This window comes from Sphaeramia orbicularis, chromosome 12 (assembly GCF_902148855.1).
Source record: "Sphaeramia orbicularis chromosome 12, fSphaOr1.1, whole genome shotgun sequence".
NCBI classification, from domain to species: Eukaryota; Metazoa; Chordata; class Actinopteri; order Kurtiformes; family Apogonidae; genus Sphaeramia; species Sphaeramia orbicularis.
The window spans coordinates 40,337,476-40,356,496 of NC_043968.1; the positions used below are offsets into that span (position 1 = coordinate 40,337,476).

General features: G+C 38.5%; 1 protein-coding gene across 1 annotated transcript in view; it reads left to right on the plus strand.

Moving 5' to 3' along the window:
* LOC115429087 (membrane-associated guanylate kinase, WW and PDZ domain-containing protein 2-like) overlaps window positions 1-19,021 on the plus strand; it is a 145,908-nt gene that overhangs the window by 69,607 nt on the left and 57,280 nt on the right. The window contains exon 14 of the mRNA XM_030148336.1: window positions 17,939-17,996. Coding sequence (XP_030004196.1) covers window positions 17,939-17,996 — 58 coding nt within the window. The remainder of the gene's footprint in view (window positions 1-17,938; window positions 17,997-19,021) is intronic.

The following is a 19,021-nucleotide window of genomic DNA, read 5'->3' on the forward strand; positions in this document are numbered from 1 at the left end:
TGTAAAGCAGAGTGCTGACCCCTCATCTATAACTCATCAACGTATGCATTTAGGACCACTGACAGGTGAACTGGTAATAATGATCAGCATTTTATTACAATGGCACATTTAAGAGGATGGGATACTGGGCAGCAAGGGAACAAGTTCTTGAAATTAATGTTTTAGAGGCAGCAAATTTGAAAAACTTAAAGATCTGAGCAACTTTGACAAGGACCAAACTGTGATGGCTACAAGACTAGATCATATCTGTGCTTTCAAATGGCATTCCATTTCTTTTTCCCACAGCAGTCTGGGATTTAGTTACATTTTGAGGACTGTAATCATTGTCTTTGAACTCAGTCGCTGCTCATGTTTTTTCAATTGGATGTCAATAACATAAACTTCATAGAGTGTATTTCCCGCTAAGCTTTAGAAGAGGTGACATGTGAGAGCTGAGCCCAGGTGGGGAGTAAAAGAGCTGCTTCTGTAAATTTGGTATTGATTGGTGGAAAAGGTGGATGTTTGGGTAGGAGTGTATGTGTGTGTATGTGTATGTGTGTGCTTGTACAGTATGTGTGTCTGTGTTTGGACCTGAGCCATGCTCTGATAAGCGCTAACAGGATCTCAGGGTGGAGTCTGTGAGCTGTGACGGGACAACAGGCGGAGAGGAGGAGGAGGAGGAGGAAGAGGAGAGATACAGTATTGCCTGGGCTCCGAGGACACACACAACAAACACACAACGGACACACACACTGTATGTAGAACCCTTACTTTAAGGCCTTGAAAACAGTTGTGTTTCTGTTGTTTCACATGTATCTGTTTATAGTACGTTCTTACTCCGACACTGATTGGACGTGGGCGGGGCTCTGTTTGGTGATGTCACACACGTCTTTGCACTGGTCAATCTAAAAACATTAAATTCACGTACTAACAAAATGTTGAATTGTTTCCTCAAGTTTCCAGGCTGCTGTGAATCAAATCAGATCAAAGTGTACAAAAATAGTTTATAGGATTTGCGATAATCTAAGAACAATTTTCTGTTTTAATTCTGTTTTTAATCTTTGTATTCTTTTGTAATATTTTAGTGTTTTAGGGACTTAAGGTAGAATGAAGTTCTCTAAAAAAAGCTCTTTTAAGAAGTTTTAGCATCAAAAAGTGCCAAATGTTCCTGTTTATTAAGAAGAAGAAATGCCTTTCTATGTCCCTCATTTGGGGAAAATCCTTTTTTTTTCACTTATTCTGTACACAAACAGAGGCCCAAATACACACACATTAACAAACATGACCAACATATATGCACTTAATGGTTAAGCGCTGTGAGCAGTTGCTGTTCGGTGTCTTGCTCAGGCAACAGAGCTTTCAGACAGACACGGTTCTGGTTTCAGGTTCTGTTCTGGAGTTTCAGAACCTTGATGCTTTCTGGTGAACCAGCCCACATTCACAACCAGTTTTAAAAGCAGAACCAAAGTGGGAGAATGTTACCCCGCATTTCTCCATTGTCTTCCTCTACTTCCTGCTTGGATTGAAAACTGGGTTATGACATGCCCACTGATGATGTCACAGTTAGCTTGATACTGGGGTGAAAAAGAAAAACAGTGTGAAAACTGTACAGAATCAGGGACAGATCAGTAAATAAAGGCTAAACAAGTAAATCACAGATGACGCAATGACTTGCATCTTATCTCACATTAAACAGGAAACTAAAACAGCATGAAAACAAACATACCCTTATTAAATATCTATTTACTATATGGCTTTAAACCCATTTTTGCAAATTTTAACTTACTTCACATTATTTAATTTGAGTGATTATGAATTTATATTTATATAAATATTTCAGCTGGTCACATTGATGGTGTACACCCAGTTCAAACCAAAGATTTGTGACCAAGCATTTTGGAGCGTTGCAGGTAACAATTACAGGAGGTAGACTGAACCATCTCAGTTCAACTTAAACCATCTTACATTGTCACCTGTAAATCATCAATCACCCGCAGCGGGATTTAGAAAGTTGCACCATGGTGTGTGTGTGTTTTTCTCAGAGTTTATGGGCTGTAGCTTCACCGTTGCCATAAGCTGTTTCCCCCAGTAAATCCTGTCTCAATTGTTTGTGTTTTCTCTGCTTATTAGAGGTAACACCATCTTCTCTAAACAACAGAACTGCTCTGAGAATAGACAGAGAAATTCACAACCCCCCTGTTTTTTTATGTTTTCACTATTTCTTCAATACCAGAAATACAGCTGTAGGAAATAACTCATTATTACTGTCGTCATTCATTTTCAAGATGCTAGATAGATTTTTTTTTATTAAATAGTTCACTGTTTTGTTTGCTGCATTGGTCTGAACTGGCTAGTCCTTACGAATTGACTTCAAATGTGTGTTTTGTAGAATTACTTTTGTTATAGGTATATGATTTTCTTTCATATTATTTCATAACTGAGTCAGTCTGTAAGAGAGTATTCCTTCCTCAAACAGATATCATCCTCGATTAGCAGTAATAGTTACATTTCTCTAAAACACTAGGGTAATAAGAAACATAAAGACGCATTCATGACAATACGTCCTTAATATGAAGCTAGGGTGCAGCACCGTACTTGAGTAAATGTTTCTCACCGCTGGTAAAGACAACTTGTTCCTCTTATGTTAATCCAGTTGCAACACATACAACCAAGTTCTGTCAAAAATATGCAGGGAAATGTGTGTTCGATTTAGCGCGTTCATTGCTGTGTGTTCAAAGGAGCGTCTGCACCAAGTGAAGACAGAGCAGTTGACATCACAGGCGCCTTGTAGTTTACATAAACTCAACTCTATATTTCTCTCTCTGCCTCCATCTTTCTCACTCATCTCTCTACCTCCCATCCATCTCCCTCCTCTCTGCTGTCCTCCTGTCTCTTCATTTTGTTTTGGTAGTCGAAAAAGAACTAGGACAGGCTCTTTGCAGAACCTCACTGTTTGGCTTTAATTCCCCCCCACTCTCACCCTCTCAACGTTGGTTGTTTTTTTGCAATTTTTTTTTCTGTCCTGCCAAATATTTGTTGGCTGAGAAAAGGGAAACTGAGCTAGCCTGCTGTTGTCTCATTTGATCTTTTACTTATTCAGTGTGTAGCCGCTTGTTTTTCACCTAGGTATGCCAACGAAGGTAGGGAGAATCCCCCTGATAAGTGAATTAAAAGCCGACAAAACTGTAAGTGTCACTGTTTCAGCATGTTTCATGAGACGACGTCAAGGGGTATCTGGAGAAGCAAATTTCACTGAATGTACAGTGTATGAATAAACATAGACACAGAGAGGGGATTTACAACTGTGATGACGTCAGGTTTGAAGGATTTTAATCTATTTAGAGTAATTTTTTTTCTCTCTCTTCTATCACACCAGACAGCCTTTGTGTACATGTATTGCCAGGCACTGTAAGACTTGTAATTACATTCCGGTCATGTGAGAAGCTTCAGAGGCAAGAGACAAAGTTATTATCATCTCTCACAGAACCAGCATTGGCCTAACATCCCTTCTAGTCCCCCTCTCCAGGGGAAATTGCACAGCACATGATTTTTCTTTCTTTTTTTTTCCCTCATGTCTGCAGTTAAAAAAGTCATCTTGTGTGCGTGTGTATGTGCATGTGCGCGTGTGCATGTGTGTGTGTGTGTGTGTGTGTGTTTGTTTTTCTCCAGTACTTCATCACTTATGTCCAGATGGATTCTACGGTACAGGGCAAAGCTTCTCTAGCCTAGGAAGTGCCGTCTTTCCTGTTGTCCTTTAAGCTGGCTCAGTGGGACTTAGAGATGTATGTGGTGGATTTTGAAAGATGCAGGAAGTTGAATACACACACTGCGCACCATGCAGAGGGTGTACAGGTATAGACAGGTGAGTTATCATAGAGGTAGAGACCCTGCGCCCTCCGTCACCTTGAGACTCCTACAACAGCCGCAGGCAGAGTCGCAGGGAGGGGCGGGTGTAGCTGTCTGCACAGTGATTGATGGGTGTATTTTGAGCATCCCCAGCAGAGCATGCCTGAGGCTTGGAGATTGGAAGGAGGAGTCCAAGACTTTGTGTGGCAGGTGTGTGTGTGATGTGTGCATGCTAAATTAGCTGTCAGCATGTGTACATCAGCTGCAGCATTTTTTAAGTTGACTTACACCTAGTAGAATAGTGCAGTAAATCAATATACTGTTCTATGATGTGAGGGGTTTGGTCATCAATATATTAACATATGGTTTTATATCAGCTGATATTTTGTATTTTTGCATTTTGAACATATAATCTGAAGTATTGAAGTATTGAGGTCCTGTAATAAGTGCCAAAATATGATGCTTCATAACTTTGTATCAGAATAGAATAGAATAGAATAGAATAGAATAGACTTATTGTCACAACAGACTGTATAAGTAATAATCACATGAGAAACGTATTTATTGCTAATTTTTAAGCACTTTCAAGATCCTTAATAGTTTATAAACTGCTTAAAACAGTTCAAATTTTATGGTCAATTCACTTTATTGTCTCCTTTGAGAAAATCAGTTCTTGTATTTTACCCATCCTAATATAGCACCTAGTAGTAGCATTAGTGATTAGCACATTAGGAACAGTGAGCTGCCATTGAAGGTTCTCAAAGTCCAACTCCAGGTCTTCATCAGTACCTTGGTCAAGAGCACTGACAGTATTGTGTACAACCAGCTCAAGGCCATGGCAAATGGAAAACACACATGCTGAACCACTTGCCAGCAAAGAAATATCTGTTTATTAACTGAAGTGAAATAACATAAATAATACTTAACATGTGCAGTGTGTCAGACAGTAGAATAAGTAGTTGCATCAGTAGTGTAATTGTGGATGTGTGAATGTATGTTGTCATGAGGTGTTGTTAAAAAGAAAAAAGGTAAAGAGCAGAACCAAAGTGACAAAAGCAGGTGTGGAGCTGCAGGAGTCCGGGCAGAGTAATAGAAGACTTAGATGGTGGCAGGTCATTTTAATGCATGGGAGTGCATAAGTCCAAGTGCTTCAGACAGGTGGAACACTCACCTATAATAAAGCACAACTGATAAAAGCTGTGTCTCTGTACTGAAGCTACTGGGATATTATACAGTGAATTACTGGGCATGGGCCTTCACAGTGCTTTTTGAACTGCCATTTTAAAGTCAAGAGTGGAGTTGAGGCAGTGCAAGGGGGTGGTGGGTGAGCCAATGCTAAATGCTAGCTTACTGACATTGTAAAACTGCACAACCATGTTATTATAATTATAATATGCTGTTTAGGGTTTTATATGTTTGATAAACTTAAGCTCCAACTGGCAAGTGAGCTGTCAATCACATGTGTCAATCGAAGCCTGCAGGAGACATCAAACCCTCTGAAACCAGTAACTAGGACTCTCATAGATTTAGCCTGTAGTGAATGATTAAATCCAGAAGGAAGCAGTAATGCTACTTCAAAGATGCCAACTGTGAGGAAGCCAAAGCAGAAAAGTAGATCTAAAGTAAAAGTGGGAAACACTCCCTGTTGGAGCTTTATTTGACGTGCACCTATGCATATTTGAGCCAGAGGAAGACAGACCTCCTCTGGTCTGTCTGTCTGTCTGTCTGTCTGTCTGTCTGTCTGTCTGTCTGTCTGTCTGTCGCCCATTTATGCAAGCTAGAAGAATGTCTTAGTGATTAGATATCATCTATTCTCACCTGAGCTGAAGACCTACTGATGCTGATATGCTCTTTGTAAAAGTAAAACACAAAATAATGAAAACAGCTTAATTTTCTAACTCAAGTCAGTAATATCTAGTTAAGTCTTTTCAGATATTTATGTAAACAAATGCCAAAATGTGACAATACTAATTGAAGTGTGGTCAGTTTTGTTTAGTGGTAACAATAGCATTACAAATATGATGAGTAACTAACTTACATTTTTTTGTCAAAGGATCATATCCGTTTGTTCTGTCTGTGCAGCAAAAGCCATTTTTTTGCTATTAAAAACCTCTTAAGTGCACTTCAAAATAATATACTTAGCTTGTTTCCATATTAGCTCATTTTTAGTTTAATACCTAATAATTTGATATCAAGCATGTGTTAGGGCAAAACACAATCATTTAAATGGTTGTGGTCAAATGTCTGTCTCATATTAATTTTTTTTACATTTTAAATCATCGGTTTAGGTTTTGCCTTAAAATTGCTTTAAAAATTAGCTGAATCTAATTAACCTGAATCCGTAATGTTACCTTATCAACAGTATTCAGAAGGCCATCAGGCACTTTTACATAATTATCATATTTAACTTAAAAAATAGTAATAATAAAAAGGGGGTTTCGGAAAATAGCAGTTTGTCAGCTGCTCTCCTGACCCCAGAGGAAAAAAGGGGAGGTCTAAATGGAGTAAATGTGCTGATGGGAATTAAAAGTGGTAAACATATGTATGCAGCTCATTTTCAGAGCTAGTAAGACACGCCAGAACTTTGGAGGCAAAGAGGAGAAAGTAAAGAGCCGGGTTACAGTTCAGTAAAGTTCCTCCCAGTCCCTGCAGAGTCTCGATAAGCTTGCAGCCTTGAATGTTCAATTCTTCTTATTTTTATTCTGCTGCTTTACTATTGTCTATTTGCACAGAGAAGGAGAGACCGGTGGGACTCTGCGAATGAGGGGATGTAAGGACACGGATTTCTCCTTGTAACGCAGGTGCATTAAACAGGAGGAAAACAACTGGTGCAAAAACAGTGGCTCATTGAAAGGGAGCATAATAAGAGGAGAGTGGTGTTGCCAGGAAGTGCCGCAATTAATTGATTTGTTGTCAAATCCACGATGCTAGCATGGACGTTTCCTGTCACAGTCGGATATAATGGCTTGTTAATCATCTCTTTAAAGACTTGAATCGATAAATATAACACGTAGCTAATGTCTGTCAATGTGGAAGGAGAAAATATGACAGTGAATCTCCATGTCAAAACCATTTCCAGCTTCTTTCATCAGGCGATGATTTGTGTGTTCAAGGCAAAAGCACATCCACAGCCTGTATTAAATGAGTTGTTTTTTTGTTTGTTTGTTTTTGGTTGTTGTTTTTTTTTTTTAAGAAATTATGCCTGTTTTCAAGAGTTTCAGTGGAAGTATAACTCAGTTTTGAAGTTCTCGTGCTTGTTGTTGTGAAGTGTACCGGTCAGTCTGAATAAATACAACAAATGACTAGAGCACCATCTCATATAACGACAGAGGACATCAGGCAGGAATATATTCATATTCATATACACCACCACTTCAGATTCAGTCAACATTTTTAACTTCAGAAAAAACTGAAATAAATGACCCACAAGTTGAATGCAACCGGAATACCGATGTGTCAAGTTCTTGTAAATTGCTCCTATGTGGTATTTAAGAGCAAACTCATTAGTACAAGGGGTTCTTGTATAACTTACTGTGCATCATAAGTCAACGAAATTATAGTCACAAACTAGATTTGCAGGCCTACAGAGTCAAGACTACACCTACAGATTACATTTCAGTTTATTTTTTTACACTTCATTGATATATTTTTCCAAAAAAACACAACACAAACAGTAAAAATAGGACCAATGGCCTTGCAGCTCATTGGTATGTTCTGTGAAGAATCAGTAACAACTTGAATTTGCAAGGTTGTCAGGTTCTGCCACTATGTTAGGTCTTGATGCAGGAGATCAATATCCCATTTGAATCAATCAAATTTGATTTATATAGTGCCACATCATAACAAAAGTTATCTGATGATACTTTACAGTTAGAGCTGGTCTAAACCAGACTCTTAAGCCAATTCACAGATGTCCAACAGAATCCTCCAGGAGTGAACACTTGGTGACAGTGGCGTGGAAAAATTTCCATTTAACAGGCAGAAACCTGGAGTAGGATTCCTCCTGGACTTGGAGGATGGTCATCTGCCTTGACCAGCTGGGGTTAAAGAGAGAGCATAAAGGAAGAGAGAGAGAGAAAGAGAGAGAGAGAAAGAAAGTAGGTGGTACATTCACTGGAGGATAACTCAACAAATTAAAAGAAAGTCTATGTATGACTTTCTATCAGTGCTCAATAGTAAATATATTGAAATCTCCATCCATTTCCATATTATAAGCTATTAAAATATGGCCCATTATACTAAGTAAAGGCAAATTAGCGATACTTCAAAATATCGTCAAAAATTCAAACATCTAAATTTCTGAAAAGTTTGAACAAAGTTTGTGGAGATTGTTCCAGGGAAGCTACATAAATTCAAAATAAACATAATAACATAAATTTGAAATGAATCTGACCAGTATTTTCATTGAAGGAGATTTTTGAAATCTGAACATTTATGACCTTGAGTTTGACCATTTAAAGTCACTCAAGGTCAAATGTCATGAAGCCAATTGAAAGTCTGTGTATGACTTCAGTGCTCAATAGTAACTATATTGATATCTTTATCCATCTAACCAAAACTTCAATAGGCAAAACTTCTCAAAACTGTGAACACACTTTGTGGACATTATCCCAAGGAAGCTATATAACAAATGTGAAAGTAATTCGACCAGGAGCTTCATCAGAGAAGATGTTTGAAAAAAATTGCTAACAAAGACAATGACAAAGATGACAACAATGTCAAAGATGGCGCCGAAGACCACGCCGGACACAGCGCCTTCACAATAGCTCATGACTTGTCAGCTAGTGAGCTAAAATTCATCAACTTGAAATGCAAAGTATAAGCAAATAGAGAGCATTTGGGCAAGTTTAGAGAGTATAACTAGAAGCACTTGGAGAGCGCAGACCTCCACCAAGGCTGATCAGTGCCCCCCCCCGTGGGCCCCCCCACCCCCGATCACCACCAAAATTTAATCATTTCTTCCTTATCCCATTTCCAACAAACCCTGAAAATTTCATCAAAATCTGTCCATAACTTTTTGAGTTATGTTGCACACTAACGGACAGACAAACAGACAGACAGACAAACAACCCTGGCAAAACATAATCTCCTTGGCGGAGGTAATTAGGCATATACACAGTGACATTCAATGCACAAAAACATATCATCTAACACACACGTGTCAAACATGTGGCCCAGGGGCCAAATCCGGCCCACCAAGGGTCCAATCTGGCACATGGGATGTATTTTGAAAAATTGCAAAAGTACACTTAAGATATTAACACTCAATGGTGTCAAAATCATTTTAATTCAAGTTCCACAAACAGACACATACAGTCCAATTAGATTTCAAGTGGGTCAGACCAGTAAAATATTATCATAACTAGAAGCACTCAGAGAGTGCAGACCTCCTCCAAGGCTGATCAGTGGCCCCCCCTGTGGGCCCCCCCCACGCCAAGGAGGTTATGTTTTTGCCAGTGTTTGTTTGTTTGTTTGTCTGTCTGTCTGTCTGTCTGTCTGTCCATTAGTGTACAACATAACTCAAAAAGTTATGGACAGATTTTGATGAAATTTTCAGGGTTTGTTGGAAATGGGCCCCCCCGTGGGCCCCCCCACCCCCAATCACCACCAAAATTTAATCATTTCTTCCTTATCCCATTTCCAACAAACCTGAAAATTTCATCAAAATCTGTCCACAACTTTTTGAGTTATGTTGCACACTAACGGACAGATAAACAGACAGACAGACAAACAAACAAACAAACAAACCCTGGCAAAAACATAACCTCCTTGGGCGGAGGTAATAACCTATAAATAATGACAGCCCCAAAGTTTCTCTTTGTTTTTTGGTGTAAAAAAAGTAAAATTACATGAAAATGCTTGCATTACCAAACTATGCTTTTATAAAAAATGTGACTAACCTGAACAAATATGAACAAATGGAAATGTCTTAAGAAAAGTAAATGCAGTTTTACCAATATTCTGCCTGTTACTAAATGTTTTGTGCAATTGTAATGCACATGTGTAAATGATAAACTGATAAAACCAGGTATAATATTGTTAAAATTGCACTCCTCCGCGTCGAGAGGGGCCAGCTGAGGTGGCTCGGGCATCTGTTTCGGATGCCTCCTGGACGCCTCCCTGGGGAGGTGTTCCGGGCATGTCCCACCGGGAGGAGACCTCGGGGAAGACCCAGGACACGTTGGAGAGACTATGTCTCTCGGCTGGCCTGGGAACGCCTCGGGGTCCCCCCGGAAGAGCTGGAAGAAGTGTCTGGGGAGAGGGAAGTCTGGGCATCCCTGCTTAGACTGTTACCCCCGCGACCCGGCCCCGGATAAGCGGAAGAAAATGGATGGATGGATGGATGGATGGATAGCTGGATAGATGGATGGCTGTTATTATTTTACTGGTCCGGCCCACTTGAGATCAAATCGGGCTGAATGTGGCCCCCGAACTAAAATGAGTTTGACACCCCTGATCTAACACATTTATTGCTGGATTTCACTTTATTATTTGAGCTATGGTTTTGTTTGTTTGAGTTTAAGTTTGTCCTCCACATAACATCAAAAATCATAAGACAACATCACATTATAGGCTTGAGTGAATAAAATTCAGTAAAAAAAAAAAATGTGACAAATTCATTTGAGGTCTTGGCTCTTAACTAGAGAGGAAATGTAAAATATATTTGAGATGTAGCAAAGTATTTAAAAGAGATGACCAAACTACTGCAGTGGTAGAGGAAGAAGGGTAAAACACAGCTTCATAATAATTATCAGTCACCACCTCCCTCACACACGAACAGGATTATTACCCCAAGACAAGGGGTATTGTTTTTGGTTTGGTTTGTTTGTTTCATTGTTTGTTTGTTTACACTCTAGCAGCAAAACTATTAGTTGAATTCATACCAGATTTGGTTTATAGATTGCCAGTGACCCAGAATAGATCTAATTACATTTCGGAACAGTAGGTCAAAGAAGAAATGAATTTATGAATTTTTAAAATCTTGTTTTTTTTCCTATTTACTTACAATGGGCAAAATTTTAAATGTCTATAAAAACATCAATTTTGTTTCAATTTACTTCAAACTTGGTATATATATATATATATATATATATATATATATATATATATATATATATATATATATATATATATATATATATATATATATATATGTATATATAAGCAATTGATATGCTGACATCACATGCATAGACATGATGACATCAGCTGGATCGATGCCAAAATAAGCTACAATACGTGCAAGGGGTGGGGTTTGTTGTGCCTGGTACCACTTGTTTTATTATATCTCTGCTCTGAGTATTTTCCAGAGAGCCTGCTGCTTCATCCCTATAGTTGTGTAAAATATGCATGCCACTGAACTCCACTATCTGTAAGAATCAGGTCTAAAAACTTGATAATAAACAATAATAAATAAATGATAAAATTATAATAAAACAGACTTGATCTGATTCAAACACCCAAACAGGCAAAAAGGTTGGCTTAAGACATCTTTGATTAAAGTGCACCTCAACTCTTAACAAAACTCATGACTTTATTCCATCAGTGCAAAGTATCTGTGACAATAAAATCACTTGACAAGTTCTTTGGTGTCCACCCAACTCAAGACTTTGTAAATATTCCAATCCCTTGAGTCCCTTTCCCTCTGAGACTGTCCTGTTATACTTGACTCTCCTCTTCAGTGCAGCACAAGCTCTTAAATATTGTTTGTGACAAAACCAGAGTAGAACATTCTTATTATCTGCAACTTTGTTGATTGTGAATTTCCTGGAGACTGGCAGCATAGTTATTATCAATAAAAAAAATGGAAAAGTGTTTCTCTTGTTGATTGGAAAGGATCTGAGTTTGTAAATTATAGGCTGCGCTGGTTGAGGACAAACTGAAGTAGTTCCTCAGGACTGTCAGGTACTCAGATTAGGGTCTTGCGTCACAATCAGAAAAGTTTAGATTTGTGTATATTTTCAATTCAGGTTTCTGGGAAAAGAAATAACAGTGATAAAAGAAACAAGACAGATCATTCAGAAAAGATCATAAACAAGCAGTAAGTTAAGTTTACTTTACACAGTGTGGGCTCCTCAGTAGATCTATCAAGAGGTTAGCTGAGGTTCAGATCTCTAAAATTTCTGCTTTTCTTCACAGGGAACCTGAAACCTTGGATATTATTAAATAAATGGCTTTATTTTTTCTGCAAACACCACTATTCATCACTTTGAACATGGTGGGAATTGGATTCACAGGTGGTCTGGGTTTATTAATGTTTAGTTGGGTGACTGGACAGCGAGTTTGTTGCTGCTACTGTATAAAATATATATTACTGTTATTTCTTTTGTTAAAACTATTATATCACATCCATAATAATTTCATTTTCTTGCCATAATAGTACAGTATAGTTTTTGATTTAGCATCTAATGAAGTCTCCCTGTCAAAACAAGTGGAAGATCATTCTCAGCAAATACTGTAGGTTTGGGAATCTGAGCGTTACCTCAAATCACTTAGAACCATTCTAACCTGTGCTTACATCCACAAGTCAAAATGAAAAAACTGGAACAAAATGTGCACTGAAGTATTATCCAGTCTTGTCTAAACTTTGTTAAGCATTGTGCAGGTCACTGAGGTAGATAAATTAGCACAGAATGGACAAACCAAACAGTGGTTTTATAGATGGTGTTCCAAGTTTTTCGTGGCCACTGTTGGACACTGAATGAGTCGAAGGGTTTCCTGTTGTTTAGCAGTCTGAAACCCCATCACTAGAGGTCATTAAATGCTGCACAATGGACAGAGCTCTTACTGTGACACTTCTCCTGTGGCATTTCACAGACTAAAATCTGAATCTTTATTGTCTTTATACACAAGGTACAGCAAAATTGTGCAAAATTGAGTGCAATCCCAATACAGTGCAAAGAAACCAAGAAAGAAACTAAGGAGCACTATGTACAAAGATTAAAAAAGAGGATTCCTATTACATCAATTTAGAAATATATATGTATATATATATATATATATATATGTATATATGTATATATATATATATATATATATATATATATATATACACACACACACACACACATATATATATATATATATATATATATATATATATATATATATATATATATATATATATATATATATATATATATGTATGCATATATATAAAAAAAAAACAAGAGCTGTACTATTAGCATCAGTAAACTAACATGTCATATTGCACAGGTGAATATGATTGAAAGTACACATTTCACCGTAGTTGAAACTCTCACATTTAGATAAGTGAATGTGGTCTAGAGTTGTCTTCAGAGACCATGAGTTACACAGTGGAGGAGTCTGATCCTCCTACTATTTGCAGAACCAGTTAAACTCCACTTATTTGTTTGGAAAATGAATCAAATAGTATTTCTTTAGGCAGTGCTATCAATAGTGTTTCTTGAAAAACAGTGTGGATTGGATTGTGTGTCTGACCAGCACAAACTTTCATTAATCAGTCCAGGGAAGTTTTACACAGTGCACTGCAACGTGACATAATAAATGAAGACCACTGTATCCAACAAGAGAGAACTTCAATTTTTTTTTGGTAACCACAAAGGCTCGAGGGACTGAAAACTATTCAGCTCAGTTGATTTGAAATGAAGAATAGGAAAGGTGGAAAGGTATATGGATAAACCCCGTTGGTGTCTGCCAGTCCACTCCTCAGACCAAAAAAAAAAAAAAAAAAAAAGCACAAGCTAAGGAGCGTGAAACTTCACTTGAAAAACTCCCATTTTCTGTGAAACAACAGGTGTAAGAAGATAGATAGTGTGCAAGAAGAGCCAGAGATGGAAAGACAAGAGTTAAAGGGGAAAAGAGAGAGATTATTGAGTGGTGCTGATGATGAGTAGAGCAGCGGGGAAGATGCCAGGATGCCTCCTGCTGGTGGTAAGCGGCCTTCCACCTGTGACTGCAGGATGGATATTGTGGCAAGACTAGAAGTCACAAACATTATTCTACTCTCTTCAGGGCTCCATCATAAGAGCTCCCACCTGAAAATTTCACACCAGTTTGACATTTCCTTCCTGGGCACATGAAGCATTGCTGCGATAAGCAGAGCAGGCTTTATGTGGCAGATACACACACACAGTGTCTGTCTCCTTGTCCAGGAGAGTTAGCGCTCCATCGTTGCCTGCTGACAGAGGGTTATGGATGCCACTCGGTGGAGCCAGACAAAGGGAACAAGTGAAGAAACAATCCTCTAGGTTCAACATTATCAGCTCCCCGCTCAATGGGAGTAGCAGTACATTAGTGTGTGTGTGTGTGTGTGTGTGTGTGTGTGTGTGGCAACTGTGACATTACATGAACTTTACGGAGGCTACAAAAACCACATTAGTCGATAAACATTTGAATAATTTGTTGTGTTAAACGTACTCTGCTGATAATAACATACAGAACATGATTTAGCAACACTCCTGTCAACCAAGCAATTAATGTATTAGTTTCTGTAAATATTTGTCAATTACTTTATCAGCTAACACAATGAGAAACAAGATGATTGACCCAACAATATACATAACACTTGAAAATGGTGAATAAGAAAGGGAGCTTAACTTACCTAGGTGAGCGTTGGTTGGTTGGTTGTATATTTCTGAATATTCATTAAGTGTAAATAATGCATAATTTTATTCAACTGATGTCAACTGGTGGTGGCTTGGAATGTCTATTGGGTGCTTCACATGATGTTTTCTCCTATTTGTCAGCTCATAGATAATAGTATATAATGTTGTTAGCTTAGCATAAAGCCTGGAAGAGTTGAAGCAACTAGCCTTGCTCTTTCTTCCAAATACAAGTTCATTAAAAACTCACTAAATGTTATAATACAATGTAAAAATGTTGTTCTTGTCTGCACCTGTCTTCAGTCTTGGTTGACTAAGCTAATACACTGCTGGTTCCAGACTTGGTTCTTCCATAGTCTAATACCCCAAATACTGTATCACTAGTGTTATTATTGGTGTGATGTATTTGTAATTGATTGAAATTTATGAAGCTTCGAATATGATACTCAACACGTGCTAAAAACAGTAATCCTTTTTAAGTTTAGATGTCACATGTAGCACAGTTTGAACAATCCCATCTTTCTGCAACAGAAAGTACAGACATTTCTGGCTTCCTGCAGCTCCTCCTGTGGACGTTTTATTAGAAAAGCTTTTCATTAGAGGACTGCTGAAATACATGACGACTCTTTGATCTGCTGTATTTGTGTGTCTGCTGGTGTGCATATGCAAAATGACAGAAGTATGTGTGTGTGTGTGTGTGTGTGTGTGTGTGTGTGTGTGTGTAAACTACTAAAACAATGTGTGTGTGCACATCTGTGTGTGAAGCCCAGTAAAGGTGAGAACATGAAACACTCTCTTTCATATTTAATGAGTGGAGATGGGTCTAAGGAATGCTGCAGTGTTCACAGGCGGTATTCCCGTGGGCTGTCAACCTGCTCACAGCACTCTGTTGTATCACTCACTATGGTGTGTGTGTGTTTGTGTTTGTGTTTGTGTTAAGCATGCATTTAGTGAGTGTGTAGGCAAAAAATAGTGCATCCTACTGAAAGTTTAATAATTTGTTTCGAGGGGATGGGGGCAGGGGTTCAGAGAAGCATATGGCACATGCATGAGCACTGCACCAGTATTGTTTTGATATTTCTCCTCAGTGTATGAGAACTGAGAGAGATGAAAGTATGCAGAGTTCTATTGAATCTGCAAACTAGGCCACGCATTAATACAGTGTGGCACATATGCATTGACCATATAGTTTTACATACCATACGTATTTGATGTATGATCGTAGCGTGTTGTTTCTCACAGATGTCATGCCCTCCCAGTTGCTGCAGGATCCTCAGGAGCCTGAGGTGTTTTACCAATCCCTCTGGTTGCTTCTTTGTCTGATTAAGAAGCATTTTCCCTTCTGTTATCTCTGCTTTCATCCTGATTAACTTTGCATTGTCACTAATCAAAGCTGGTCTGATTCTGCCGTGAAGCACACTGTCCCAGAGCTCTGCAATGGATTTAGCTTCAAAATTATTTCAGCAGGAGCCTCACACACTTTGTTCCCAATTTAGTTTTGAATGATCGCACTATTATGCTAAAACACTGGAGTTTCCATTTGGGTATATTCCTTAAATGCTAATTTCTCATAATCTGAAAAGCAAATGGGGAACTCCTTCGAAGACATGCTGGAGGTGCTGTGCTCTGTTCGGGAGCTGTGGGCAGAGGAAACAGGAAAAGAGGAGACGGCTCGCTCAAAGGTCCTGACGGGTTTGACTGATGACTGTCAGGTTTTAAAGAAAGATCAGCTTTGATCAGTCCGAACAAAAACAGCACCTTCCACCTTGCAAGCTTCATAGAGGCTGAGAGAGCAGAAATATCTCTGACTCTGCATTCTGACAGTACTACTGAAACTTATGCGGAGCACTAAATCTATTGACTTTATCTGAGCAAGTGTTTGTAACTTATTATTTAGCGCAGTATATCTTTTTAGTGCATCATTTCACCCTGGCTATCAAATTCTATAAAACTGACACCGCAATGTGACTAAATACATACAGTAATGTGTGGTAGTTTTTCTTTTCTGTTATACATGACTGTCATCCACTGCATCAACATACAGCAGTGATACTATTATTAACATGGGTAATATTTGTCATTTTATCATTGTTTGAGTTATTCTGGGATTCCCATCTCTAATAACCTCTAATCTAATATAAGAATGACATTGATGAAGAAAATTAATATAACAGAAAAACACATGCATCAATTGACTGTGCATAGTTTCCGCCCTGAAGTTATTTTGTTTAATATGCAGCTGCCTCATTTTATTATGTTGTTCTTTTGTTACTTCATGCATACTTCAGAGTACAGCTGATAAACAGATCTTAATTTTGGTATTTCTTCACTTGTAGATGATAGAAAGGAACATAACATGCCCACACTTGAATCCCTCGATCTTCAGTCCATGCAAGGGTTTCCTTATCACTGAGTATGATAAGCCCGGTTGAGAACTACTGATGCACGCCAAAGTTTTTGCACATATGGACATGCAGAAGGGCAGACGGATGACAAACTGATGACAATACCTTGTGGTGTGGGCCGAGGGTAAAAAGGAATCCCAATGTCACACAAGCAGTGGAAAACATCCCTCTTTAAATGTATATCAGTAAAGTGTTGCAGTTAGACTATACATGAAACAAATAGCGGCTGCACACTCTCTGAGCCACATTATGTCTTCAAAGATGATGTTTTGATCCAATTCAGACTTTCATCAGGTCAGATAAATAAAAAAGTGCAGGTTATCATGGTGACAGCTATACAGATCGTGTTCATTTGTGTTTCCTTAATGAAACAATTCTTCCCATGTTGGAGCACTGATATCTAGCCTTTTATTATGAGTCATTCACGTTCTTTTCACAGCAGTTGTGCCGTTTGATCTGTCTGTCTATGTCTTTCAGTAATTAACTGTCATGTGCTTTTTGGCAGCGATTGTATTTGATATTTAACTCTTAACTATAAAACCCCAGTGTAAAAATATACACCACTTCATACAGCGAAGGTTAATCACCCCGAGGGTTTGTGCTTGTTCTAGTTAAAGCTAATAATCTATGCAAAGTACTCACATCAAAACACAATATTTACAGTATGGATAAGATGCAGATCATAAATATTTCACTGATTTAATTTCAGCCACTAGATCTATCAAAATTTGATGTTATTTTGCAACTTTCTCTTAGAAAGGGGTGCATTTGATGCATGGCTTTAAAGAGGAAGTAGCCTCTTTAAATCAATCAACATGACGAGCTGCTGAGAAAACACATCGTTAGGGTTTTTTTTTATCTTGTGTCTTGTTGCAATCAAATTTTTATAAAAGATGAAATGTCAGAATATTCATACAAGCCTGAGCATACGGCCTGCTAAGAAAACAACCATGCGTCAGTTCCAGTTAACATGTTATTGTGCCATCAAAAGTCTGGTAATTACAGACGTAAAGATGATGCTGTAAAGCTATTCTTTTCATGCAAGATCAATATGTGGTTTCAAGTTCAGTGAATAAACAAGCTCTTCATTATTGTTGTCCCGCTACTGTTGTTTTTTTACAGAGCTTCCGTACGGCTGGGAGAAAATCGATGACCCCATTTATGGCAGCTACTATGTCGAGTAAGTCGGGTACATCTTAATATGTAATGGCTTGCTTTTGATTTTCAGTGTAGCCCAGTGGTGCTGTATTAATCATATTTATTAGGAGCAGACTGGTGCTGCAGCCAGGAAGTAGCTGCTCCCTTTTGCCAGCCCGCTGATGGCTTACTGTTTTTAATCTGTCTGTGCATACATGTATCTGTCTCAAACACTTTACAATGAACCAAGTTTATGAGCAGAAGTCAGTGTTTGTTGAACCATTCTCCCCTTGTTTTTAGTATATATGTGTCTGTCAGCTACAGCAGTGGCTTGTCAGTGCAGTTGACTGTCCTCTGTATTGAACTACATGTCCCCTCCCTGTTCAGAGGTGTCACTTTTTTGGCTAGATGCTCTTCACTCTCGGACGAAGGGACGGAGCTCTATTTTTAGACAAGCAGGGGGAGTCATTTGGCTCGACTTTCCTCAAGAAAACCACCAGAGTGACATCTAGTCATAGACTGCCTTATGAAATGCTCTCTTTTCTTGAAATGTTCGTATTTCGATGCTAGTTGCATGAAAGAGGTCACCAGAGTTTGACATTATGTAAGCATGTAAAAAATATAGTCAAACTGTTTTGATAATTAGCACCATGATACTAGAGTCTTCATTAATGATAAGGTGGTGTGTGTCTGTGTGCACAAAGATGTCTCAAAGAATGAAGGAAGTGTCTAATGATGACTAATTATTTCACACTGGGAAATTGCAGTTTTAGTGTTCGGTGACTGTTCCCCCTTGCAAACTAAATTAAGAACAACGTGGGATGTTAAAGGAAATCACTGCTTCATGTGCAGGTTTCCTTCCAGTCACTGATTCACATGCTGCTGCTTATATGACAAGCAGAATTTAGGAAGGAAAGCTCCATGTCAGGCGTTTGTTCCCTTTACTCAGCAAAGCCGCTCTGCAGCTCTCTTACATAATCTGAGGACCGGCCATTTAATTAATCATCAGAGCAATAGCTGCTTTAGTGCCACAATTTTTAGATCTGGTCGTTGCAGAGAGGGGGGCTG